The 19,857-nt window shown below is 40.4% G+C and overlaps 1 protein-coding gene across 1 annotated transcript; it reads left to right on the top strand.

Moving 5' to 3' along the window:
- Positions 1-9,476: 9,476 nt before the first annotated feature.
- LOC137049077 (gastrula zinc finger protein xLCGF3.1-like) lies at positions 9,477-17,414 on the top strand. The gene is made up of 5 exons (XM_067427464.1): positions 9,477-9,561; positions 16,005-16,155; positions 16,202-16,418; positions 16,502-16,701; positions 17,186-17,414. Exons 1-5 carry the CDS (start codon positions 9,477-9,479, stop codon positions 17,412-17,414), a joined length of 882 nt encoding a protein of 293 aa, XP_067283565.1.
- Positions 17,415-19,857: the final 2,443 nt, after the last annotated feature.

Raw genomic sequence — 19,857 nt, 5'->3', positions numbered from 1 at the left:
CATTTATATAGCGCTTTCAACAGACCCTATGGCCATCCAAAGCGCTTTACATGTTGCCTCACATTCACCCATCCATACACTCATTCACACACCAACAGCGGTGTCTGCCATGCAAGGCGCCATCCAGCTCGTCGGGAGCAGTTTGGGATTAGGTGTCTTGCTCATGGACACCTCGACACTTGGTCAGGTGGAACCGGGGATCGAACCACCAACCTTCCGGTTTGTAGACAACCTACATGAACCACTGAACCACTGCCGCCCTGTTGTCATGACTTTGCTTGAGGGGGAACATCATATCTAACACTGTTACCAACTTAATAAAATCAGGTCAGGACTTAGGCCCCGTCCACACGGAGACACGTTTAGCTGTATACGTATACATTTTGCACTGTATCAGCATTTCGTCCACACGGATCCGGCGTTTTAGAAGCATGAATCCGATATTTTCTGAAACCGGGTCCCAAAGTAGATAAATCTGAAAACGATCATCTTCCGTTTTCGTGTGTACAGCGAATCCGTATATTTTCTGAAACGGTGATGTCATCACGCTACGTCCAGCACGGTGAAAGAGTTAAGGGATACAACTACGGGCACTGGGCATGCGCACATCAATATCGCGTCATTTAATTAACGTATCTGCATTATTTTAAGGGTATGTTTTGGGTTGGGGTAGGTGTAGGCATTAATAAAACACATCTGTTAAGAAGCAAATGTATTTATTGTTATTTTATTGTGCGATTTTCCCTCACCTCCGACCACTGTTATACCCCTTCTAGCCACAACTCTTCTTCTCTGTTTTTAGTGTATTTCTGTGGCAGAATTACAGCGCCCCACACAGGCCTGGCATGCAAACTACATTGTTTTTAGTCAGTTTCGGTCATCTTGTGTGGACACAGATATTTCTTGAAACGAGGAAAAAAAAAAAGATCGGATTGGGAAAGCGCTGGCTTCGTATGGACGGAGCCTTAGTATCAAATACACATGCACTAGTACAAATAGTATTCAGCCAGGTAAGTGATGTCAAGTAGTAGTATTTGTTGGCTTTTCAAGAAGTCAAAGAGCTAGGGTAAAGGATGGTCATAGTCTGCGTCTGAATGAATGAGGCATTTATATAGCGCTATGTACTACTGTACACCCAAAGTGTTATACAATCATGTAATATTCTCCTCTACCACCACCAGTGAGCAGCATCCACTTAGATGATACAAAGGCAGCCACAGTACAATGGTGCCAGTGTACTCAAGGTTAAATAAAGGTTTTGAAGTGAAAAAAACGTGCATCTATGGCCTTAGATGGGGCAGCATGGCTGTTCAGCAGGGGAAATAAGGGTTTGTAGATGGATGATTTGAACCAAAGAAAGGGAAGGAGGGGTGATGCAAGAGGAGGTTGGAGTAGGAGTGGGGGGAAATGGTGTAGGAGGAGTGGGGAAAGAAGGTGGTGGAGGAGGAAGAGTGCAGAAAGATGAGATAGGCTGTAGGAAGAAGATATAGGAGGAAGGTTTTCAAAAGAGAAAGAAGTAGAAAGGATGGAGGAAGAAGATGGGTGAGGAAAAAGGGGTGTGGAGGGTGGCTGGAGGAAGAAGAGTTAGAAGGAAGGAGGAGAAAATGGGTGTGGAGGGAGGATAGAGGAAGATCTGTCGGCGATTCAAACTCCTGCTGTGTGAACAGCGTTCTGACTGAAAATTATTACACCGACAGCCAACGAGAGAGTGAGATACAGGGCAGCAGGAGGTTCAGGGAGGAGTTATAGAGCATAATTTCAGTATTTTAATAGATATATTTACAATTCTATCAAACAGAAACAAAGGCCAAAAATTTGCACATCCAGCCACAGCAGCAGCACATTACAAAATTATTTATTTACCTCAAACTGTTTTTGCAGAACAAAATCCTGGCTCCCTCTGTCTCTCCAACAATTTCTTCCGCCATAATCTTTTTTCTTTTTCTCCACAAATCAGCGCAGATACAATTTGAAGCAAACTTTGTGCAGTTTATCATTTTTAATAACAATTCCAAGTCACGCGCGAGAACTCCGGTCTGACGCACGTGTGATCTCGCGTTGTTTTCTTGTCACATCGCACGTGTGTTTGGGAAACGTAGCTTGCGCACGGGAAAGAGAGAGAGATGTCGCCGATTCTTCCTCTTGTTCAGTCATGCAGTGTGAACTCCTCTGTCGTCAAACCATCGTGCAGTGTGAACACAGCAGTGACTGAATGATACCCCAGATAGTCATGCAGTGTGAATAGAGCAGTGACCCGACGAGTTTGAAAATCGTGCAGTCTGAACTAGGCTTTAGTAGGTTACACCACGATCTTAACTCTATAATTAATTATATAAGGTCTCACACATCTATCACACCTGACTCAACTCATGAGCTCATTAGACTGAAAAACCTGAAATGGGTCTGTCAGATATAGGGAGACAGACAACATCTGCAGGGCTGGTGATACTCCAAGACAGGTTTGTAACCATAACCATGAATTTTACAACACATCTGCTTGTGATTCTTATTAAATGGGGGTAATTTTTTTTTAGGATTCTTTAGCTCACTGAAGTCTCTGGGATCCAGACACCTTCACTTCTGGAGACTCCAGGTAGGTTGCAGTTCTGGCAAATTGTGCTGCTGGAGACTAAAGGGTTTCTGATGGTTTCTACTTAATTCTTCACCTTTAATTCTGAATTATTTTGCAGTTAGCGTGTGTCGTTTCTTCGCCATCTGTTTTTGTCCGACGTGGGGTACCAAAAGGATGCACAATGGTTGATTCATTTGTTTGGTCTTTTTCAAAGGGCAGTTGGGAGAGCAACGACAGAGGAGTGAGGAGCTGCACTGTTTTTCTTTTATTTGTTTGTGAAACACATTATTTTAGACTGTACATTTGATACTTTTGTATTATAAAGTTGTAAATGTAGTCATTTTCCAATTATTCCAAATAAACCTTGCATAATAAACTAAAGCATGAACTACTGGTTTCTGTTCATTGAATACTTTTAACATTTTAGTGTAGTTAGTGGATTACATGTAATGTTTGTATTTAGGGGTTTACTATAAGATAACCCAAACAGAAAATATGCTAGCCCATCTATATTCCCATTGTGGCCCATAAGAGCCCTACATAACACCCATCTGTATCCCGTCATCAACACGTGGGCAGACCCATGTAGGCCCCAAATGGGTGCTACCTGGGTTACCCATATGGGCCCAGTATGAGCCCATCAAGAGACCGTCATCAACCCATTTAGGCTCCATAAGGGTTCTGTATGTGGCCCACATTGGCCCCATTTATTAGAACCCATATGGGACCCATGTTGGCCCCTATAATGAACACATAAATGGGCCCCACTTAGAGCCCACTATGGACCCATCATCTGCCCCTGTGGGCTATCCAACATGGGGCCATAGTGGAGCCGATGGACAAAATTATACGGGCCCCACTTGGGTTGCCCATGCAGGGCCCAAGTGACAGCCCATCAAAAACCCACATGGAGCCCACATGGAAATGTTGGCTGGGTACTGGCAGGTCCAGGTTGAAGAGGGAGACAGAGAGAGAAGACCGCTTTTACCACACCCTTGGCCTGTGACAATTGCTCTTACGTTATTTATAAGCAAATGCTATGCATTATCGGCAGCTTTTCTAGCGTTAGCTGGTTGTCAGTCCATTGAGTGCAAGAATAAATACAAAATACATTTCCAAATATATAAATAACATGAAATTAAAGGTATAACAGCTTCTTTAGCCTTATATTTTGCCTTTTGCTGTTTTTTCTCCACAGTTTCCCTCAAATAAGCAAAGCGTAAACACCTTTGGCGATAGAAATGATTGTAAATGAGCATAAGCAACATAAGGTCTGACATGCTTTGTTTACATCTAGCTACCACAATTCCTTGTGCTGAGGCATTTTGGTGTGACTTTTTCTGGAACGCTGCAAAGTCATGAATCGTGGTTTGAAGTCGTAACTTACGGGCTCAAAAACCAATGAAAAAGTCACCCCTTCCATCACAAAAACACAAACCGTTCTCATGAACAACTCGATAAGTATACAAGCTCGATAGTCCAGCTAACGACATATTCCAATTATGACTAGATGGGTTATATAGATGAAAAGAAGAAACAAACATATATTAGGAGTATAGTATCTTACCTGTCGGACACATTTTGTGAACTGACGCTTGAAACCTTAAAACAGTGAGGAGATTTAGATGCTTCATACAGTGTGGAAATGAACCGGTCTTTATAATCGCTGAATTGAGTGACAATTCGATCACAAATGGACAAACAAGCGAACATGACACACGAGCATATTCAAGCAAAAGCCAGCACATATTAGTTATTTCTTGGCTAATGTCCGTCCTGTGTGACTAGTGTGTTTTGAATAATGACATGCACTGAACCTCTCTTCTCACCATTGACACGCCCCTTACCTGCTGATTGGCTACAAGTTTGTTATTCCACTCAGCCCAAGTCCTTTTTCTAAAACGGTTTTGAAATAACACTTACCCCACCTTTAAATTGTTGCACAATGACACTTTTTTACTTGATATGATACAAGGACCATATGTGAGGTAAGTGTACGGTGATTTTACATATTTTAAGGGTACACTGACTTGCCCAGCCAAAATACTCTTGGGTAGTTTAAATTCGCCATGTTGATCCCTGAGCTGAAAAAAATGCCAGTGGAAGTTCCCTGATGAGGTTGGCAAATCAAAAATTGTGTGCTTCATGGGCTTCCTTCATATTTAGATGATGTCTCAAGAGTGTGGAGGTAAGCTGTTAGCTGGCGCTGGATGGGACCGGATGTTTGCCCTTGCAAAGATCTTCAATACTGTTGTTGCAGCATCTCTACTAAGCGGTAAGCATGTCAAACGTACACGGTATGCCTACCAGCTTACCCTTGCCTGGCTCCATGTACTCAAAATACAGGCATATTAGGAGTACTGCCAAGAGGGCTATGGGCCTCATGAAAGCATGGAGATGTGCGTGGGAGAGTCGACTCAGGAATAATGCTCCTACAACCTCTTACTGGCTAACAGTTCGAGACTACCTCATGATCAACTGCCGCCTCATCCTTAGTCAGCGAGTGGGGAATTGGCCACTGACCCTGAATGCCCTCGAAGATTTGTGTCCGTGGTTATTAGCCTTTGGGCATACAAATTATGCTTGCTGGATGCCAGTATTCCTGAAGGACATGGCAAACCTGCCAGATACCAATCTAGCGGTCCATGAGGTGTTCATGGAGGGGAAGTTTGTGGTCCAACGTGGAGATAAAAAATTCTCCCTTATGGCACTTGATCAGAGCCAGGTACACAGTATTAAGTTTCTGAAGGAGGACAGTGGTTCAAAGGGCTTGTATGCCCAGCAGGAGGAGAAGGAGAAAAATGAGCTCTCAAAATCGGAAGTGCTACGGGCCATTGATGAGTTTGAGGTTGCCTGTTTCTCTGCCTCAAGCAAGAAGGAAAGTCTGGAACATCCAGAGTCCTCAGCTTCTAAAAAGAAGAAGTTCCTCAATCATCTGAAAGAACTATTTGATCTTGCAAAGGAAGATAAAATATTCAATCCCTTCAAAGAAATGGGTAAAGAGCTCATCACCCTAGACACTGGTGAGGTCATTGACCATGAGAGCTCCAATTCCCTCAGGGAAGCTCCTAACATCGGCAAAGCCATGTTCACAGAGTTTGTAAGGGACAGAATAGAAAAAAGCCACCAAGCCCTTATTTGATGTCATTCCAAGGGCCAATTTGTTCACATTCACGAACAGGCCACCCGTTGAACAGGCCACCCGTTGATCTGAAGAAGGGTGCCAGAAAGTTGGGGTCTGCCAAGGCAGGATGTCCCTACGAGCCCATCCTGATCTGGACATCAATGAATTCTTCAAGCATGAGAATCAGCGTGAGCTGCGGTCAAGAACCAAGTCAGATATTCTTAGGTGCTTACCAGGAATACCAGGTCTGTATATATCATATGTTCTGTAACCCGTAACCCTCTCAATCGGCTAGTCTTTATTTAAAATATTCTGTTCATTTGTATGATCTGCTGCTGCTGGTTGAAAGAAACTCATTCATTCATTCATTCATTCATTCATTCAGGTCCTGGCCCCTCTCCATTAGCCAAATAAGCTTCTGTGGTCGTGCTTGATATGGCAGCAGTAATACACATCATCCAAAACCCAGCATGCCAGAGTGTTTGGAGAGTACACACAGATGTGCTTAATGCCATACTTACACAGTAACAAGACGACAAGAGTGGATGCAGTCTAGGACAAGTATATAGAGGCAAGTCTCAAATCCCAGACTCGTGTGGTGGGACAGCAGGGTACAGAACACGAGTCTCCGCTAAGATACTTTTGCCAAAGGGAGCTCAATGGAAGAAGTTCCTCAAGGACAGTCAAAATAAAGATGAGCTGTTTCAGTACATTAGTGACGAACTTCTGAAGACCACAGCTGGCTCAAAGTACCTTCTCCTCACAACAAAGGCTAACTTGGTCCTGGGCAACAAACCTACTGACCTAGAAGCATTGTCACCATGTCAGCAAGAGGAAGCAGACACACGAATGATGCTACATTTATGTCATGCTGCCGAACAGGGTCACACCAAGGCTTACCTAAGGACAGTAGATAGTGATGTTGTTGTGCTGGCCATCAATCTGTTCCAGGAGTTAGGCCTCTCAGAGCTGTGGACTGGATTTGGATCAGGGAAGGCATATACAGATATTCCAATCCACCACATCTCAGAAATGTTGGGATATCTCAAAAATGCCAAGCACTCCCCCTCTTCCACGTGTTCACAGGATGTGATGTTGTATGAGCAATGTATGGAATTGGCAAAAAAACTGCATGGAATACGTGGGCAGCTTACTCAGAAGTCACCGACACCCTTATTGTGATCACCCAAGTCCCAACCAGCCTCACACTGGAATCAGTCCACATGCGAGTTCTCGAACGCTGGACTGTACTCATGTATAGTAAGAATTGCGGTGTCAAGTCAGTCAATGAAGCCCGGAAGCTTATTTTCACTCATGGCCTCAAGTCCCTGGATTCAATCACCCAACCCAGCATGCCTTAGTCCAGCATGGGAAGCACACTGCAGCTTTTGTCTGGAAGCAGTCCCTCTCAATAAACTCCAGAGATTCCAGACCCCAGTGAGTCGGGTTGGGATAGGAATGGCAGAACCAAAGTCTGGGTGCCATTTTGGACAGATCTGGAAGATTTTAGCAAGGGATGCTCACTCCTCCTCAACTGTGGCTGTGTGGTGGCCTGTAAGGGCAACTGTAAGTGCAAACGAGCCGGACTTCGCTGAACAGCATCAAACCTATAGTTTTATTTTATTTACATATTTTAATATAGCAATGTCTTCTTTTATTAGGTAACATATTTCAAGGAGTCAGCGATCTTGGTTTCAGTTGGACCACCATTTCACAAATGTCATGTGTCAGTGTACAGATTTTATTTAATCACAGAAGACAAAGACTATGGGGGATTTACCTCTGTCTTAGATATGAAGCTTGATTGCCATATCATTGACATACTGTCATCTACACCTTATTCTGGGGAGACATATGTTCAAGGCAGTTTGAGAGGTAGAGGACTTCGAGTTCAGTGACAGAGAATACGGGAACGACTAAGATCTACTGATACATTAGTATCAGGCAGGATGCTAAGGGGACAAAGAGCAATCTGAAGAAGAGCATATCATGTCAGCACGCCCAAAGACCTATGCTAAATCTTAGAAGTACCCTCTTTGATCCTACACCTTGTGCCCAAATGGGTGCATGACAAAGTGTTTAGTGTAAACTTATTACCTAGTGTAATTACTTTTCCCTTGAAAAGCGATTAGACTTAAATTTATGTCATTGATTATAGTTACTTCTGATGTAATTTCAACATGATGAATTGGCCCCCAAAAACCTGATGGCATCCGACTAGTGCCTGCGATGTGGAACACATAGAAAAAACCTGAAAAAAGTCGTCTGACACTCAAAAAAAGCCCCACGGTGCCTGGGGGCCAATCGTTGGCTTGGTGTGTCCTGGAGCTTAACACAGGCACATAGACACCAACCACTAACTTTCAAATTTGGGCCTTGTTTATCATGGCTGTGCTGATGGCTAAAGCAGATGCATCACATACCTGAGATGTTGCAATAACAACAGATCTTCAACTGTCTTGGAGTTTTTCATTGAAGCTGTGGATAGGTTAGGATTAGCAGGCAGAGTAAGAGGTGATGCAGACTCAGAAAATATAGACATGATTAAACACAGAGGATTTAAAGGGGTACTTCAGCGCTGGTAAGATGAATCTGTATTTAATCTGGGTCATTCATGTAGTAGAAATGTTAAATTATTTTTTAATTTACTGCTTTCTAGACTGAGAAAAGACAGAAAATGTATGAAGCACAATAATTTGAATATATTCCAGGGTTTCTACTGATACAAAGCCATATGCTAATCGCTGAAGTAACTCTAAAACTGGCTGTTTTCTGGTTGGACCATAACCAGAGGATAGAAAGGCTATAGACTGAGGTAAACCGGGTCTTGTCGGCATACTTCAGAGATTTATTAATTTTTATGGCTGAGTTTTACAAATCGACAACTGCACCCACATTAGAGCTTTACATTTTGTTTTCATTCCAAGGATAAATAAGGCTTTACAGTTTTAAAAAGGCTATTTAAAAAAAAAAAGCAGAGCAAAGCATTGAGGGTCTCTATTCAGTGTTCCCTTCACTGAACAAAATGTGTTCATTGAAATACAACGCCATCAAACACTGATGACACTTGAATTACATGACTGTGTATGCAGCACATCAAACTGTATTTATTTAAATATTATAAATTCAATAATATTCATATTTGAAAGTGCTAGATTCAGTTTTACTAACTTGTTTAATATTTGTCTGTGGCCCTAATAAAGGTTTGATTTTATTGACAACCTTTATTGAATAAGTTATAATTTTTGCAATGGCACTTTAGAAAAATGCATCCAAACATCAATTTATAAATGTCTTGTTACTGAAAATTTCATTACCAACCCTTGGTATGTAATAGTTTCTGCACCTTAACATGACTGTTAAGTCTTATTCAGAATCTCACATATAAGATGTTCTCAAACTCTTTTAGCACATTATGCCACGTGTATTTAAATATTCATTTCTTCAATGATTTAAATATTAACCTTATTTATTTATTAATAATTTGGTTTTGCATGTAAACTTAAATCCACTTTGTGAATTTTACACAGCAAATTGTGAATGGGACTTTTAGTTTGGTCTGGCGATGTGACGTCATAAGTCTGCGCAGCGACCCTGCGTTTGTTGTGATTCTGCTGAAGAAAGGTTTGTGTTTTTTAACATGTTTGGGGTTGGTAATTACTTTGATAAAGATGCACCCATATATGTAGTTTAGATTTATTTTTCTTTCTGGTAATTATTCTCATTTTAAAAATGATACACAGGTGAAGTAACTGAGATCCATGTGTCACCGTTATAAAGATGGCGTTTATTAAAGAGGAGAGTGAAGACATGAGGATTGAAGAGACATTCAGTGTGAAACAAGAAGATCCTGAGAAAAAAACAGGTTGGTTTCATTCTCAAAGCTGAATTCAGTCTTCCCCCTCAAATAGTGTGCGCATCTTGACATTGTCTGTTGTAATTCAGTAGCCCCGCTCACCGACTCATGGAGCTGTTCGGAACACGCTAGCCAGCAACAATAAACATGCTGAAGAAGATAGCAAGATATTGCACTATTCCTGGTTGTGGGTGGATGAGAAATAAATCATTGTGTTTGTTCGATAAAGAAGTTTACGAGCCCTGTGGTCGAGCAAATCTTTCCAGTTTCCACTTTCAAAACAATCTCTCCCTGATGTGAACTGATACGGGAGCTGAAGCTCATTAAATTTGCAAATCTTATCCAATCCTAGCCGTTGACGTTTACTTCCAAGTCTCCAGTGCGGCACACCCATCAAAAACCAGCTTTCAGGAGAGAGCCTCAAAACCAGGGTAGAAAATAGCCTTTTACTTATTAGTTGTGATGTTTTTGAATGTAAAAATCGTCATTAGTTGACCCCAGACAACAGTATAATAATAACATTTTAAAAAGCCAGTTCATGACACCTTTAATTAATTTCACTAGTGTCTTAATTAAAGTGGTTTTATTTGACTTGGAGTGGGTCCCTCTGCGGTGAGACATGTATGACAAATATGTTCTGATCATGCTTGCCTTCAAGTGAACCAACTTCCACATTGAACAATATGACATGAAAAATACAGAAGTAGCTTAAACAAATCAATTATTTTAATTAACATTAAACCCAAAATGAACCAATCATTTATATCATTTAATAATGCACTGTATCTATCAAAAACTTTTATTTTGACCTAACAGACCTCATTGGTTCTTGCTGAAGCTCAATTAACCTTATTGGTACATCAAGTAAACATGCTTGAGCTTCTGTTTACCACAACTGGGACCTATACCATGAAGCCGGTTTAGCTGGCTAGCCTGATTTTTTTTTTAAGCTTAGTTTGTGCCGTATGGGTTTTAGGTACCATTAAAGTGGTTTGGCTTTTAGCAGTGTTAATCTCCAAAATGACTTGCACTCCATGGCTAACCTGGTCCTGGGCAGGTTATGTTCAGGTTATGTTAAGCTTGGGACATATTCTGCAAGAACAAAGAAATGTGTTAGTTTTCACGAGGAGGCAAGAACAAAGTTCATTCTGGCCAGTACATTCCATACTTCACGAGAAAAGCAGGTGCTTTACATGTCTGTTTCTCCACATTAACCCCAGCCACTTTAAATTTCTGACCAATCACACAATAGTTCTCAGACATCCGAAAGAAAAAAGTTCTGCTCAGACGATGTGTTGAGAACAAGCTGCGAGAACTCTTAAACCAAGGCTACGAGAACAAAATGACGTCAGGCCTACATCATGTAAAGCAGGGGGCCCCAATCTCGTAGTGATGTTACGTTCGTGAACGAATCGTTCTTTTTGAACAAATCTTTTAGGTGAACGAATCGTTCTCGTTCACGTAGTCTACTGACTCATGTTTCTCGTTCACTGAAATTCCTCCCTCCACCACTGCATGGCGCTATTAGCAGCGAGCGCATGCGCAGCTCTGTCGACTGTTTCATTCTGTCAAAGAATGACAAAACCTCAAGCCAATAGCGTTCTAGTATGAGATGTGACGGAGCATGTGATTTGTTGAATTCAGTGAACGAATACGCCCTTTACTGACCGAGAGGCTTTGAGTCTGACTCTGAACAAGAAATGTCGTTCGTGAACAAATTGGTAGGCTACATGTTGTTCGTTCCTGAACGAAATGAACCAGTTGTTGAAGGATACTGATAGCGAACAGCTCGGCTTGTGTAGGTGGCATATTTGCAGCAAAGAAAGAAATGTACACTTTACCACTGTAATGAAAACAGTGTAATAATGCAGGTTGATGGTTAAATGATTACTACAGAGTAAAGTAAAGTGTGTTTTTTTTTATTTTATGTTTTAGACCGTTTTCTTCATTACGTTTGAGTCATGTCATGCACTTCTGTAAAACAAATAAAAAATGTGACAGTGGCCTATGGTTTAAAATATCTTGTGTATCACGTCAGTAAATAGCATTCTGAGCTACTGAACGAACTTCACTGACCGAGTTGCTGTTTTGAGTCTGAACGAGAGAGATCTCGTTCGTGAACGAACTGGTACTTCTCGTTCGTGAACGAAATGAACCAGCTGTGAACGAGAGAGAGAGAGAGGGGGATCTCGTTCGTGAACGAACTAGGCTACCTCGGTCAATTAGCGTGTTAGTCTCGTTCAGCAATCAGCAGAAAGCGGATGCAAAGCACAGTTATAGACAAACCTAATGTTTATAACCCCATGTTTACCATAATCCCAGATATATGAATGTTTAAATGTCTGACCAAACAATTAAATGTTAATCATGCAAGAAAACATGCTCATCTGAACCACTTATTTATTTTATTTAATGAGTAGATTATGCACATTTTAATAAAGCCAAATCAGTTTTTTTGTAAGCAAATACGTTCGTTGACTTAAGACATTACACATAAAACACTCTCTTTCGTCACCTGCGGTCATATGTGTAATATTTTTTTTTTTTTAAATGTTACTGAACGAATCAATGAACGAATCTGAACGAATCATTTTGGTGAACGAACTGAAAATACTGAAAATTAACGACTCTCTTAAAAGAATCAAAATTTCCGCCACTACAATCTCGGTCCTGGAGGGCCACTGTCCTGCAGAGTTTAGCTCCAACCCCAATCAAACACACCTGAAACAGCTAATCAATGCCTATAAAAGCAATTGTGACGCTTCAGATTTTTTTTTCTCTAAACCATTCATATGGATTTGTTTTTTCTCTTTATGAGATTTTTGAAGCATCAAAGTGTCAGTTGCGTAGTTGAGGGACAGAAAGCTCTCAGAATTAATCTGAAAGATTTTGATTTGTGTTCCGAAGATGAATGAAAGTCATACGTGTTTGGAACAACAGTAATTTTTAAGTAATTAATGAAAGAATTTTCCTTTTGGGGTGAACTAACCCTGTAAGTTTTGTCTGATGCTCCTGTGAGTGACCATATTGAGTTCTCAGAGATGTTTAAAGCTAATGACTCTATCCACTGGCACTGAGTTGTAGCTCTTCTCTGTTGCTAAATTCCACTATCATCTCCACCCTTTGATTAAAATGAAAATCACATCTTTTTTAGAAACATGACAAAACCACAATTCAGTTCAAATAGAGGTCGACCAATAGTGCAGGACTTCAGACTGTGACCAAATCGCTGCATTTTGCGGAAAAACATTCTGCTGGGGCGACCAACATTTTTATATAGGTCGCACTGGCATGACCACAAACAACATTGCCCAGCATCAAATGGCAAACAAAATTTAAACGGAATGAAACTGTGCTAAATATGCTTCACTGACTGTTTATTAATTCAAACCAAAAATAGGTTGGCGGGAGCTACTCACAAGTCAATCTCGATGAGAAGCATTCAGATTCAACGCTGAGTTCTGTTATAAAACATAGATATCAGATCAAACATCACTTATGTGGAAATCAGGTGCAACACTGAACCATGAATGAACATGATATAAAAGACTTTAAAGGGTTAGTTCACCGCAAAAATGAAATTTATGTCATTAATAACTCACTCTAATATCGTTCCACACCCGTAAAACCTCTGTTCATCTTCGGAACACAGTTTACATTTTTGACATTTTAGTCCGACAGCGTATCTAAGTGTAGGCACACTATACTGTCCATGTCCAGAAAGGTAATAAAAACATCATCAAAGTAGTCCATAAGTGACATCGGTTAGTTAATTAGAATCTCTTGAAGCATCAAAAATACATTTTGGTCTAAAAATAACAAAAACTACGACTTTATTCAGCATTGTCTTCTCTTCCGCGTTTGTTTTCAAACCTTAAATAAAGATTCAAACGGCCATAAGCAACAATGCTATGCTAAGCATGATTAGGTGGAATGCCTTTACAAAAGATACACTGCAGAGGGCTTTTGTAGTAGCTGATTCTCAGATGGAAGCAGCCAAAGAAAGAGAGAGGAAGAAAAACAGAGAGAGTATGTTCCGTTTAATAGACATACCATTATATCTGGCAAAACAAGTTTTGGCCTTTAGGGGAAATGAAGAAGACTTGTCAAGTTCAAATAGAGGAAATTTTCCTCACCTGGTGGATTTGCTTGGCCAATGACAGCGTACTCGGGCGTCATCTTGATGCAGTCAAGGAAAAACAAGCATCAAACCAAAGGTGCCAGGTGTCTCTCCTGTCCAATAGGACACAAAACGACCTCATAAAAGCACTTAGTCTTTATGTGAAACGAATCATACAGAAGGAAGTGACAGAAGCATCACAATTTTCTATTTTGCTGGACGAGACCACTGATGTGTCACATATTGAGCAGGTGTCCTTTGTTGTGCGATATGTCCACAACATGACTATAAAGGAACGTTTTGTCCACCTATGTGATGGGGCATCAACAACGGGAGAGGCATTGGAGAACGTAGTGATGAAGCTTCTTGAGCAAAACAACTTCAACATTCAAGATGTCTGTGGACAGGGATATGATGGAGCTGCCAATATGAGTGGACACTACAATGGTCTGCAGTCCTGGATTCAGAGACAAAATGAGAGAGCTTTATATGTGCACTGCCATGCACATTGTTTAAATCTCATTTTAGTTGAGAGTGCAAAATCCAACAAGCACTTTGTGGATTTCTTCACAGTCGTTGAGAGGCAGTACACATTCATTGCCAACTCTCCAAAGCGCCATGCTGCATTTGTGGATGCTCAAAAAGCCATGAATCCAGACCAACGTGTCCTTGAACTACAGAGGCTTTCAGACACCTGGTGGAGCTGCAGGGAAGATACTTTAAAGACAATTAGGACGGTCCTCCCTGCTGCCCTACAGTACTTGAGAGATCTGAGTGTGACCCCCGATCTGGCTGTAGGAGAAGCTAAAATGCTGTTGAGCAGCATAGATTTAGAATTTTTGCTGTGTCTTATAGCAACACCAGTGTTCATGGAGACATCAGTTACCTCAAAAGTACTCCAGCAGGATGACCTGGACTTGGCTGCTGCTTACTCTGTGTTAGATGGTGTCTTGAAGCGAGTAGTGGGACTGAGGAGAGACAGCCTATTCTCACAAATATACAACACTGCCACAACAATTGCAGAGGAAAATGACATCAGCATTCCCACAAATATTCCAGGTAGACAAAGAAAAGTCCCTGCAAAGCTGAAATACACTTCCAAATCAGCTAGAAAAGATGATGCAGTCCAGACCTTGGAGGAATATTACAGGGGAAGGACATACTATACCTTTCTGGACAGATTGAGACAGGAGCTTGAGAGAAGATTTTATGGGGAAGGGAAGACTCGAGACATTGTGATGTCACTGCAGAGACTCACTGACCCAGAGCAGTGGAAGGATATTGGCCAAGGTGTTGATACAGCACATTCACTATGTGAGTTTTATGGACTTCAGGGGGAAGAGACCAACCTTCAAACAGAGCTGAGAGTCTTCCATGCGTCTTACAAGTGTCCCAAGAGGACAGTCAAGTCTCTGCTTGAAGTATTCAAGGAAAACAATGCTAACGTCGTATTCCCCACACTATTCAAACTAATCAAAATATATGCCACTCTACCTATGTCCACTGCAACAGTAGAACGTTCCTTTTCAAAGCTGAAGCTGGTCAAATCAAGGCTCAGAAATCAGTTTGGCCAAGAGCGGCTCCTCCTGCTGGCCATAGAGAAGGGCATAGGAATCGACAAGAAAGAAGTTCTGAAGATTTTTGTTGAAATGGCCCCTAATAGGCGGCTTCTCCTTTGAAGCTTTGCATGTTTAGTATGTCAATTTCCATCAGTGACTTGATAGGGTAGTGTTAGGGATATTGATGTAGGGATTTTCATTACTCAAGTCATGTTTTTCTATGTAATTATTAGTAGTAGTTAAGGTGATTGAGTGCTGTATTTCAGTGGTTTACTAATTAGTGTATATATATTTTAATAAAGACCCTATTATTCTCAGTCCATCATATAGCCCGTGAGTTTTTTTTTTTTTTTAATCGGGGGGCTTTTTTTAGGTCAGAGCAACTGCCCCTCAAAATTCCTGTACACGTCCCTGAACTAACCATTTAAGTCCACAAATTAATAACATTCACCATGGATTTAATGTAGTAACACTATCTGTAACTATGGTATTGTGACAGGAATAGACATGTCTTTTTCCAGCACTTCGAACCTGTAATATTTAATGTTATTTTCAATCCAATAACCAAAATATTATTTGTTCATTCTTGAAATATTATAAAACTAAAAGTTTTAATATGTAAGAACACTCCCACTACAGATAATGGTACAGTGTGTGGGTATAGGTTATGTTATTCGTTGTTGTCGGATGCTTTACCTGTCTAAATTATTTGATGTCTGATTTTTTGCACCATTAAACTGGTGTTAACTTGTATTTATTTCTGTTTACCTTAGACCTGATGCTGCTGAAAGAAGAGAGTCAAGAACTGAATGAAATGGAAGAGAAAGATTGTGATTTCATAACTGGAGAAAAATATTTTAGTTGTTCACGGACTAAAAAGAGTTCCTCACCCAAAAAAGCTAAAAAAAAACAAACAAACAGGAACTAGGAACTTTAAAGTCCACATGAGAAATCAAAATGGAGAGAAGTGTTTCATATGCTCTTACTGTAGCAAGAGTTTCAGTACTAAAGTATGCCTCAAGAGAATTCACACTAGAGCGAAGCCTTATACCTGCAAACAGTGTGGAATGAGTTTCACATATAAGGTATCCCTTGATATCCACTTGATAAGTCACACTGGAGAGCGGCCTTATACCTGCAAACAGTGTGAGAAGAGCTTCTCCCTAAAAGGAAATCTTAAGGCTCACATGAGAATTCATAGAGAGAAAGGCCTTACATCTGCAAATTGTGTGGGAAGAGCTTCTCGGAACATGGACATCTTACGGATCACATGAGAATTCACTCCGGAGAGAAGCCGTTCGCCTGCCCTCACTGTGGAAAGAGTTTCACAACTAAAGGAAACCTTGAGGCTCACATGAGAGTTCACACTGGAGAGAAGCCTTTTACGTGCTCTCAGTGTGGAAAGAGTTTCAATCAGAAAGGAACCCTTGAGGTTCACATGAGATTTCACACTGGAGAGAAGCCTTTCAGGTGTCTTCAGTGTGAAGAGAGTTTCACATATCACACAGACCTGAAACGGCATTTACAAACTCATTCTGGAAAGACATAGTGCTCCTCATTGTGACGAGATTTAGAAAAGGAGCAATTTCAAAAATCATCCGTACATTCACTCTGGATGAAGGACATTCAGTTGTGATCAGTGTAATAATGAAAAAAAATCTATCACATTTGCAGATTCTCGACTGTTGAGAAGAAGTCTGCTGCAGAGCTCGCCCCAGTGCGGGCTCGACAAAAGTGTGTATTGAGGGCGCCTAGCGACCGCAAAGGGGGTGCTCGTGAGCAGTCTTTTGAAACCTAAAATGACAAATTGGACACCCTATGGTCTCATGGACTTAACATACACTTACACGCGGCTGCTATTGTAAGTCCACAAGAATGAAAGTGCATGTAAAGTGTGCCATTTGGGACAGGGTCTAGCTTGCGTATAACCCTCATGGACTTTATTCGTCTCCAGCATCCAGGAAACCAGTAGATCCTCTCGCTTCTCTGTGAATGCTACTCGTGGCCAGGTGAACACTTTGCTCAAGGGTCTCCCCTATGTGCCAATGAAAGGCAAGCTCTATCCTCTACCCATTCCTCACTGTCCACGGTGTTACCTGGGAATAGACTTTGTTCCCGACATACCTCCATTCGGAAAAAAAACATGCATCCTAGTAGCTGTCAACCGCTTCTCTAAAGCCTGAAAACTCATCCCATTCAAAGGTCTACTCACGGCCATAAAAATCAATCAATCAATCAACTTTATTTATATAGCACTTTTACGATCACGATTGTGTCAAATCATCTTCACAGTGTCAAACAGGATAATATTGCAACATAATTAGATTTGGCTGTACAGTCGTTCTGGAAAAAACAGCGATGTTATCAGCTTATTTTAATTTATCATTTAGCGATTTTGGCAGATCTGCATTATAGTTTATAGAATTAATTAAAACCTAATTCATAAATTTTATTTGTATAATTAGTTAATTTATTAATAACTTTTATCATAATTTTAGTGTCCCCAACTGAGCTAGCCAAGCCAAAGGTGATAGTGGCAAGGAACCAAAACTCCATCAGGGCATGATGGAGAAAAATAAACCTTGGGAGAAACCAGACTCAGTCGGGGTGCCAGTTCTCCTCTAGCCTATTAACACACCGTGTATGATTATTATTCTGGCAACCTTACAGGTCAGAAATCATATTAGATCGGAATATTCAAAATTTCAGGGTATCATGCAAGAGACGGGTTTATTTAGGATGGTGCGTTAATTACACAAGAGTATGAATCCATTAAAGATCGGAATTACTGTGCCGGAGACAGGTTTTTTGAGCATGACGTGCTGATGGCCAAGACCTTTTTCCATAACATCTCCTGTAACTTTAAGACATTGTATCGGATAGAGGCTCACAGCTCACCTCTCATGACTGAAAAGCCTTCTTTCATCTTTGTGAAGTTCTTGCGCGCTTGTCTTCCGGCTATCACCCCCAAACCAATGGCCAGACTGATCGCAAGATTCAAGAAATTTGACATTACCTGCAGTCATACTGCCACCACCATCAACACAACTGGAGCTGCTTCCTGCTGTGGGCCGATTATGAACAGAACTCTCTTTGTCAGAACACCACAGGGCTCACCCCATTTCAGGGCATACTCGGCTACCAACTTCCCCTGTGCTACCAACTTCTCCTGTTTCCTCTTCCAGAAACTTGTTTACTCGGACCAGGGATGATCATCATCGTCCTTGTCTTCTACCTGCAAGCAGAAAGACTTGTCAGTTAAGTCCCTTACGCAACAAAAATATATTTCTCAATATATTAGTTGACAATATATTTCATGTGTCTCCATATATTGTGAAATTTACATGGTAATATATCATATGATATATTATATAATAATGTATTATATATGCAAGTTATATATTGCAATATATGGGACAATACTGCAATTATTGCCGTTTTCATATATTGAATAAATACATATTATTATACTATTCAATATATTGCTATGTATATTGAAATATATCCTACAATATATGAAATTATATATTGGAAGAGTCATTGTATATGTAAATATATATGTAAAATTACATGAGATAATATACCTCAATGTACTGGATAATATAATCAGATTTATATGGGAATATGTCTTAAATATATTGATTTATATTACATAGTATATAATTATCATATATATTGTATACATGGTAAATATGAAATAATCTAATGTACACTGTCTGTCATATATTTTAAAATATAACAGATTAAAATATAATATAGAAATTAGGGCCGGGACTCGATTAAAAAAAAAAATCTAATTAATTAGAGGCTTTGTAATTAATTAATCGAAATTAATCGCATTTTAATTGCATATAAATATTTGACCTGAGAACAATGAGAAGTAATTTTTCACATGTATTTTTAGTATACCATTGAATAATGACTGAATACATAAGCTTAATCAACAAAATATTGTTTATTTATTTCAGTCCAGCAGACCAGCGCAATGTTTGCCATTAAGTTTAGCAAAAGCATATTTGTGATATTTGAGGCTCGATGTGCTGCGGTGATACGCGAATTCCTTGTTGTATAGCTTGCTCACAACCATGCTCTTGACGACGCTTCCATTCTTTCGTTTTTTAAAAACAAAATTTCCCATCCACGGGGCCGAGCAAAGCAGTCTCATCAGCTTCTTCGTTCCATAGCTTCGTTCATGTTCACTATGGTTCTTCTTCTTCTTCATATAGGGTTCCGGCAGTGTAGACACTACTGAGTGTATTACTGCCCTCCACAGGTCGAAGTTTGAACTAGATTCTTACATACAATCCTGTGTCATGTAGGAATTGTAGAACTTCCTCGGAGATCAGTTTATGCTTGTCACTGTGTCCAAACAAAGATAAAACAGAAAAAGCCTCAACTCCAAGTCCTGCCAGTTTATCAAATAATACCTTTCTCTCTGCCCTATACCTTCTACATTCCAGAAAAACATGTCTTACTGTCTCAAGACTCCCACATTCACACAAGCCAGAGACATGCTTTCCTGCAATGCACAAAGAATAATTTAACCCACAGTGCCCCAACCTCAGTCTGCACAGTTTAACTGAGTCCCTACGGAAAAGAGCATTACATAAACATTTTTTCCCAACA

The sequence above is a fragment of the Pseudorasbora parva genome, chromosome 20 (genome assembly GCF_024679245.1).
Source record: "Pseudorasbora parva isolate DD20220531a chromosome 20, ASM2467924v1, whole genome shotgun sequence".
NCBI lineage: Eukaryota > Metazoa > Chordata > Actinopteri > Cypriniformes > Gobionidae > Pseudorasbora > Pseudorasbora parva.
This window is presented reverse-complemented; position numbering and strand designations above follow the sequence as displayed.

Excerpts from the sequence above, each read along its gene's own strand:
- LOC137049077 (XM_067427464.1), top strand. The coding sequence starts at position 9,477 with ATGGCGTTTATTAAAGAGGAGAGTGAAGACATGAGGATTGAAGAGACA. Across the intron at positions 16,156-16,201 it reads AAAAAACAAACAAACAGGAA|TTTCATATGCTCTTACTGTA; the intron begins CTAGGAACTTTA and ends TGGAGAGAAGTG. Across the intron at positions 16,702-17,185 it reads ACTGGAGAGAAGCCTTTCAG|CATCCAGGAAACCAGTAGAT; the intron begins GTGTCTTCAGTG and ends ATTCGTCTCCAG.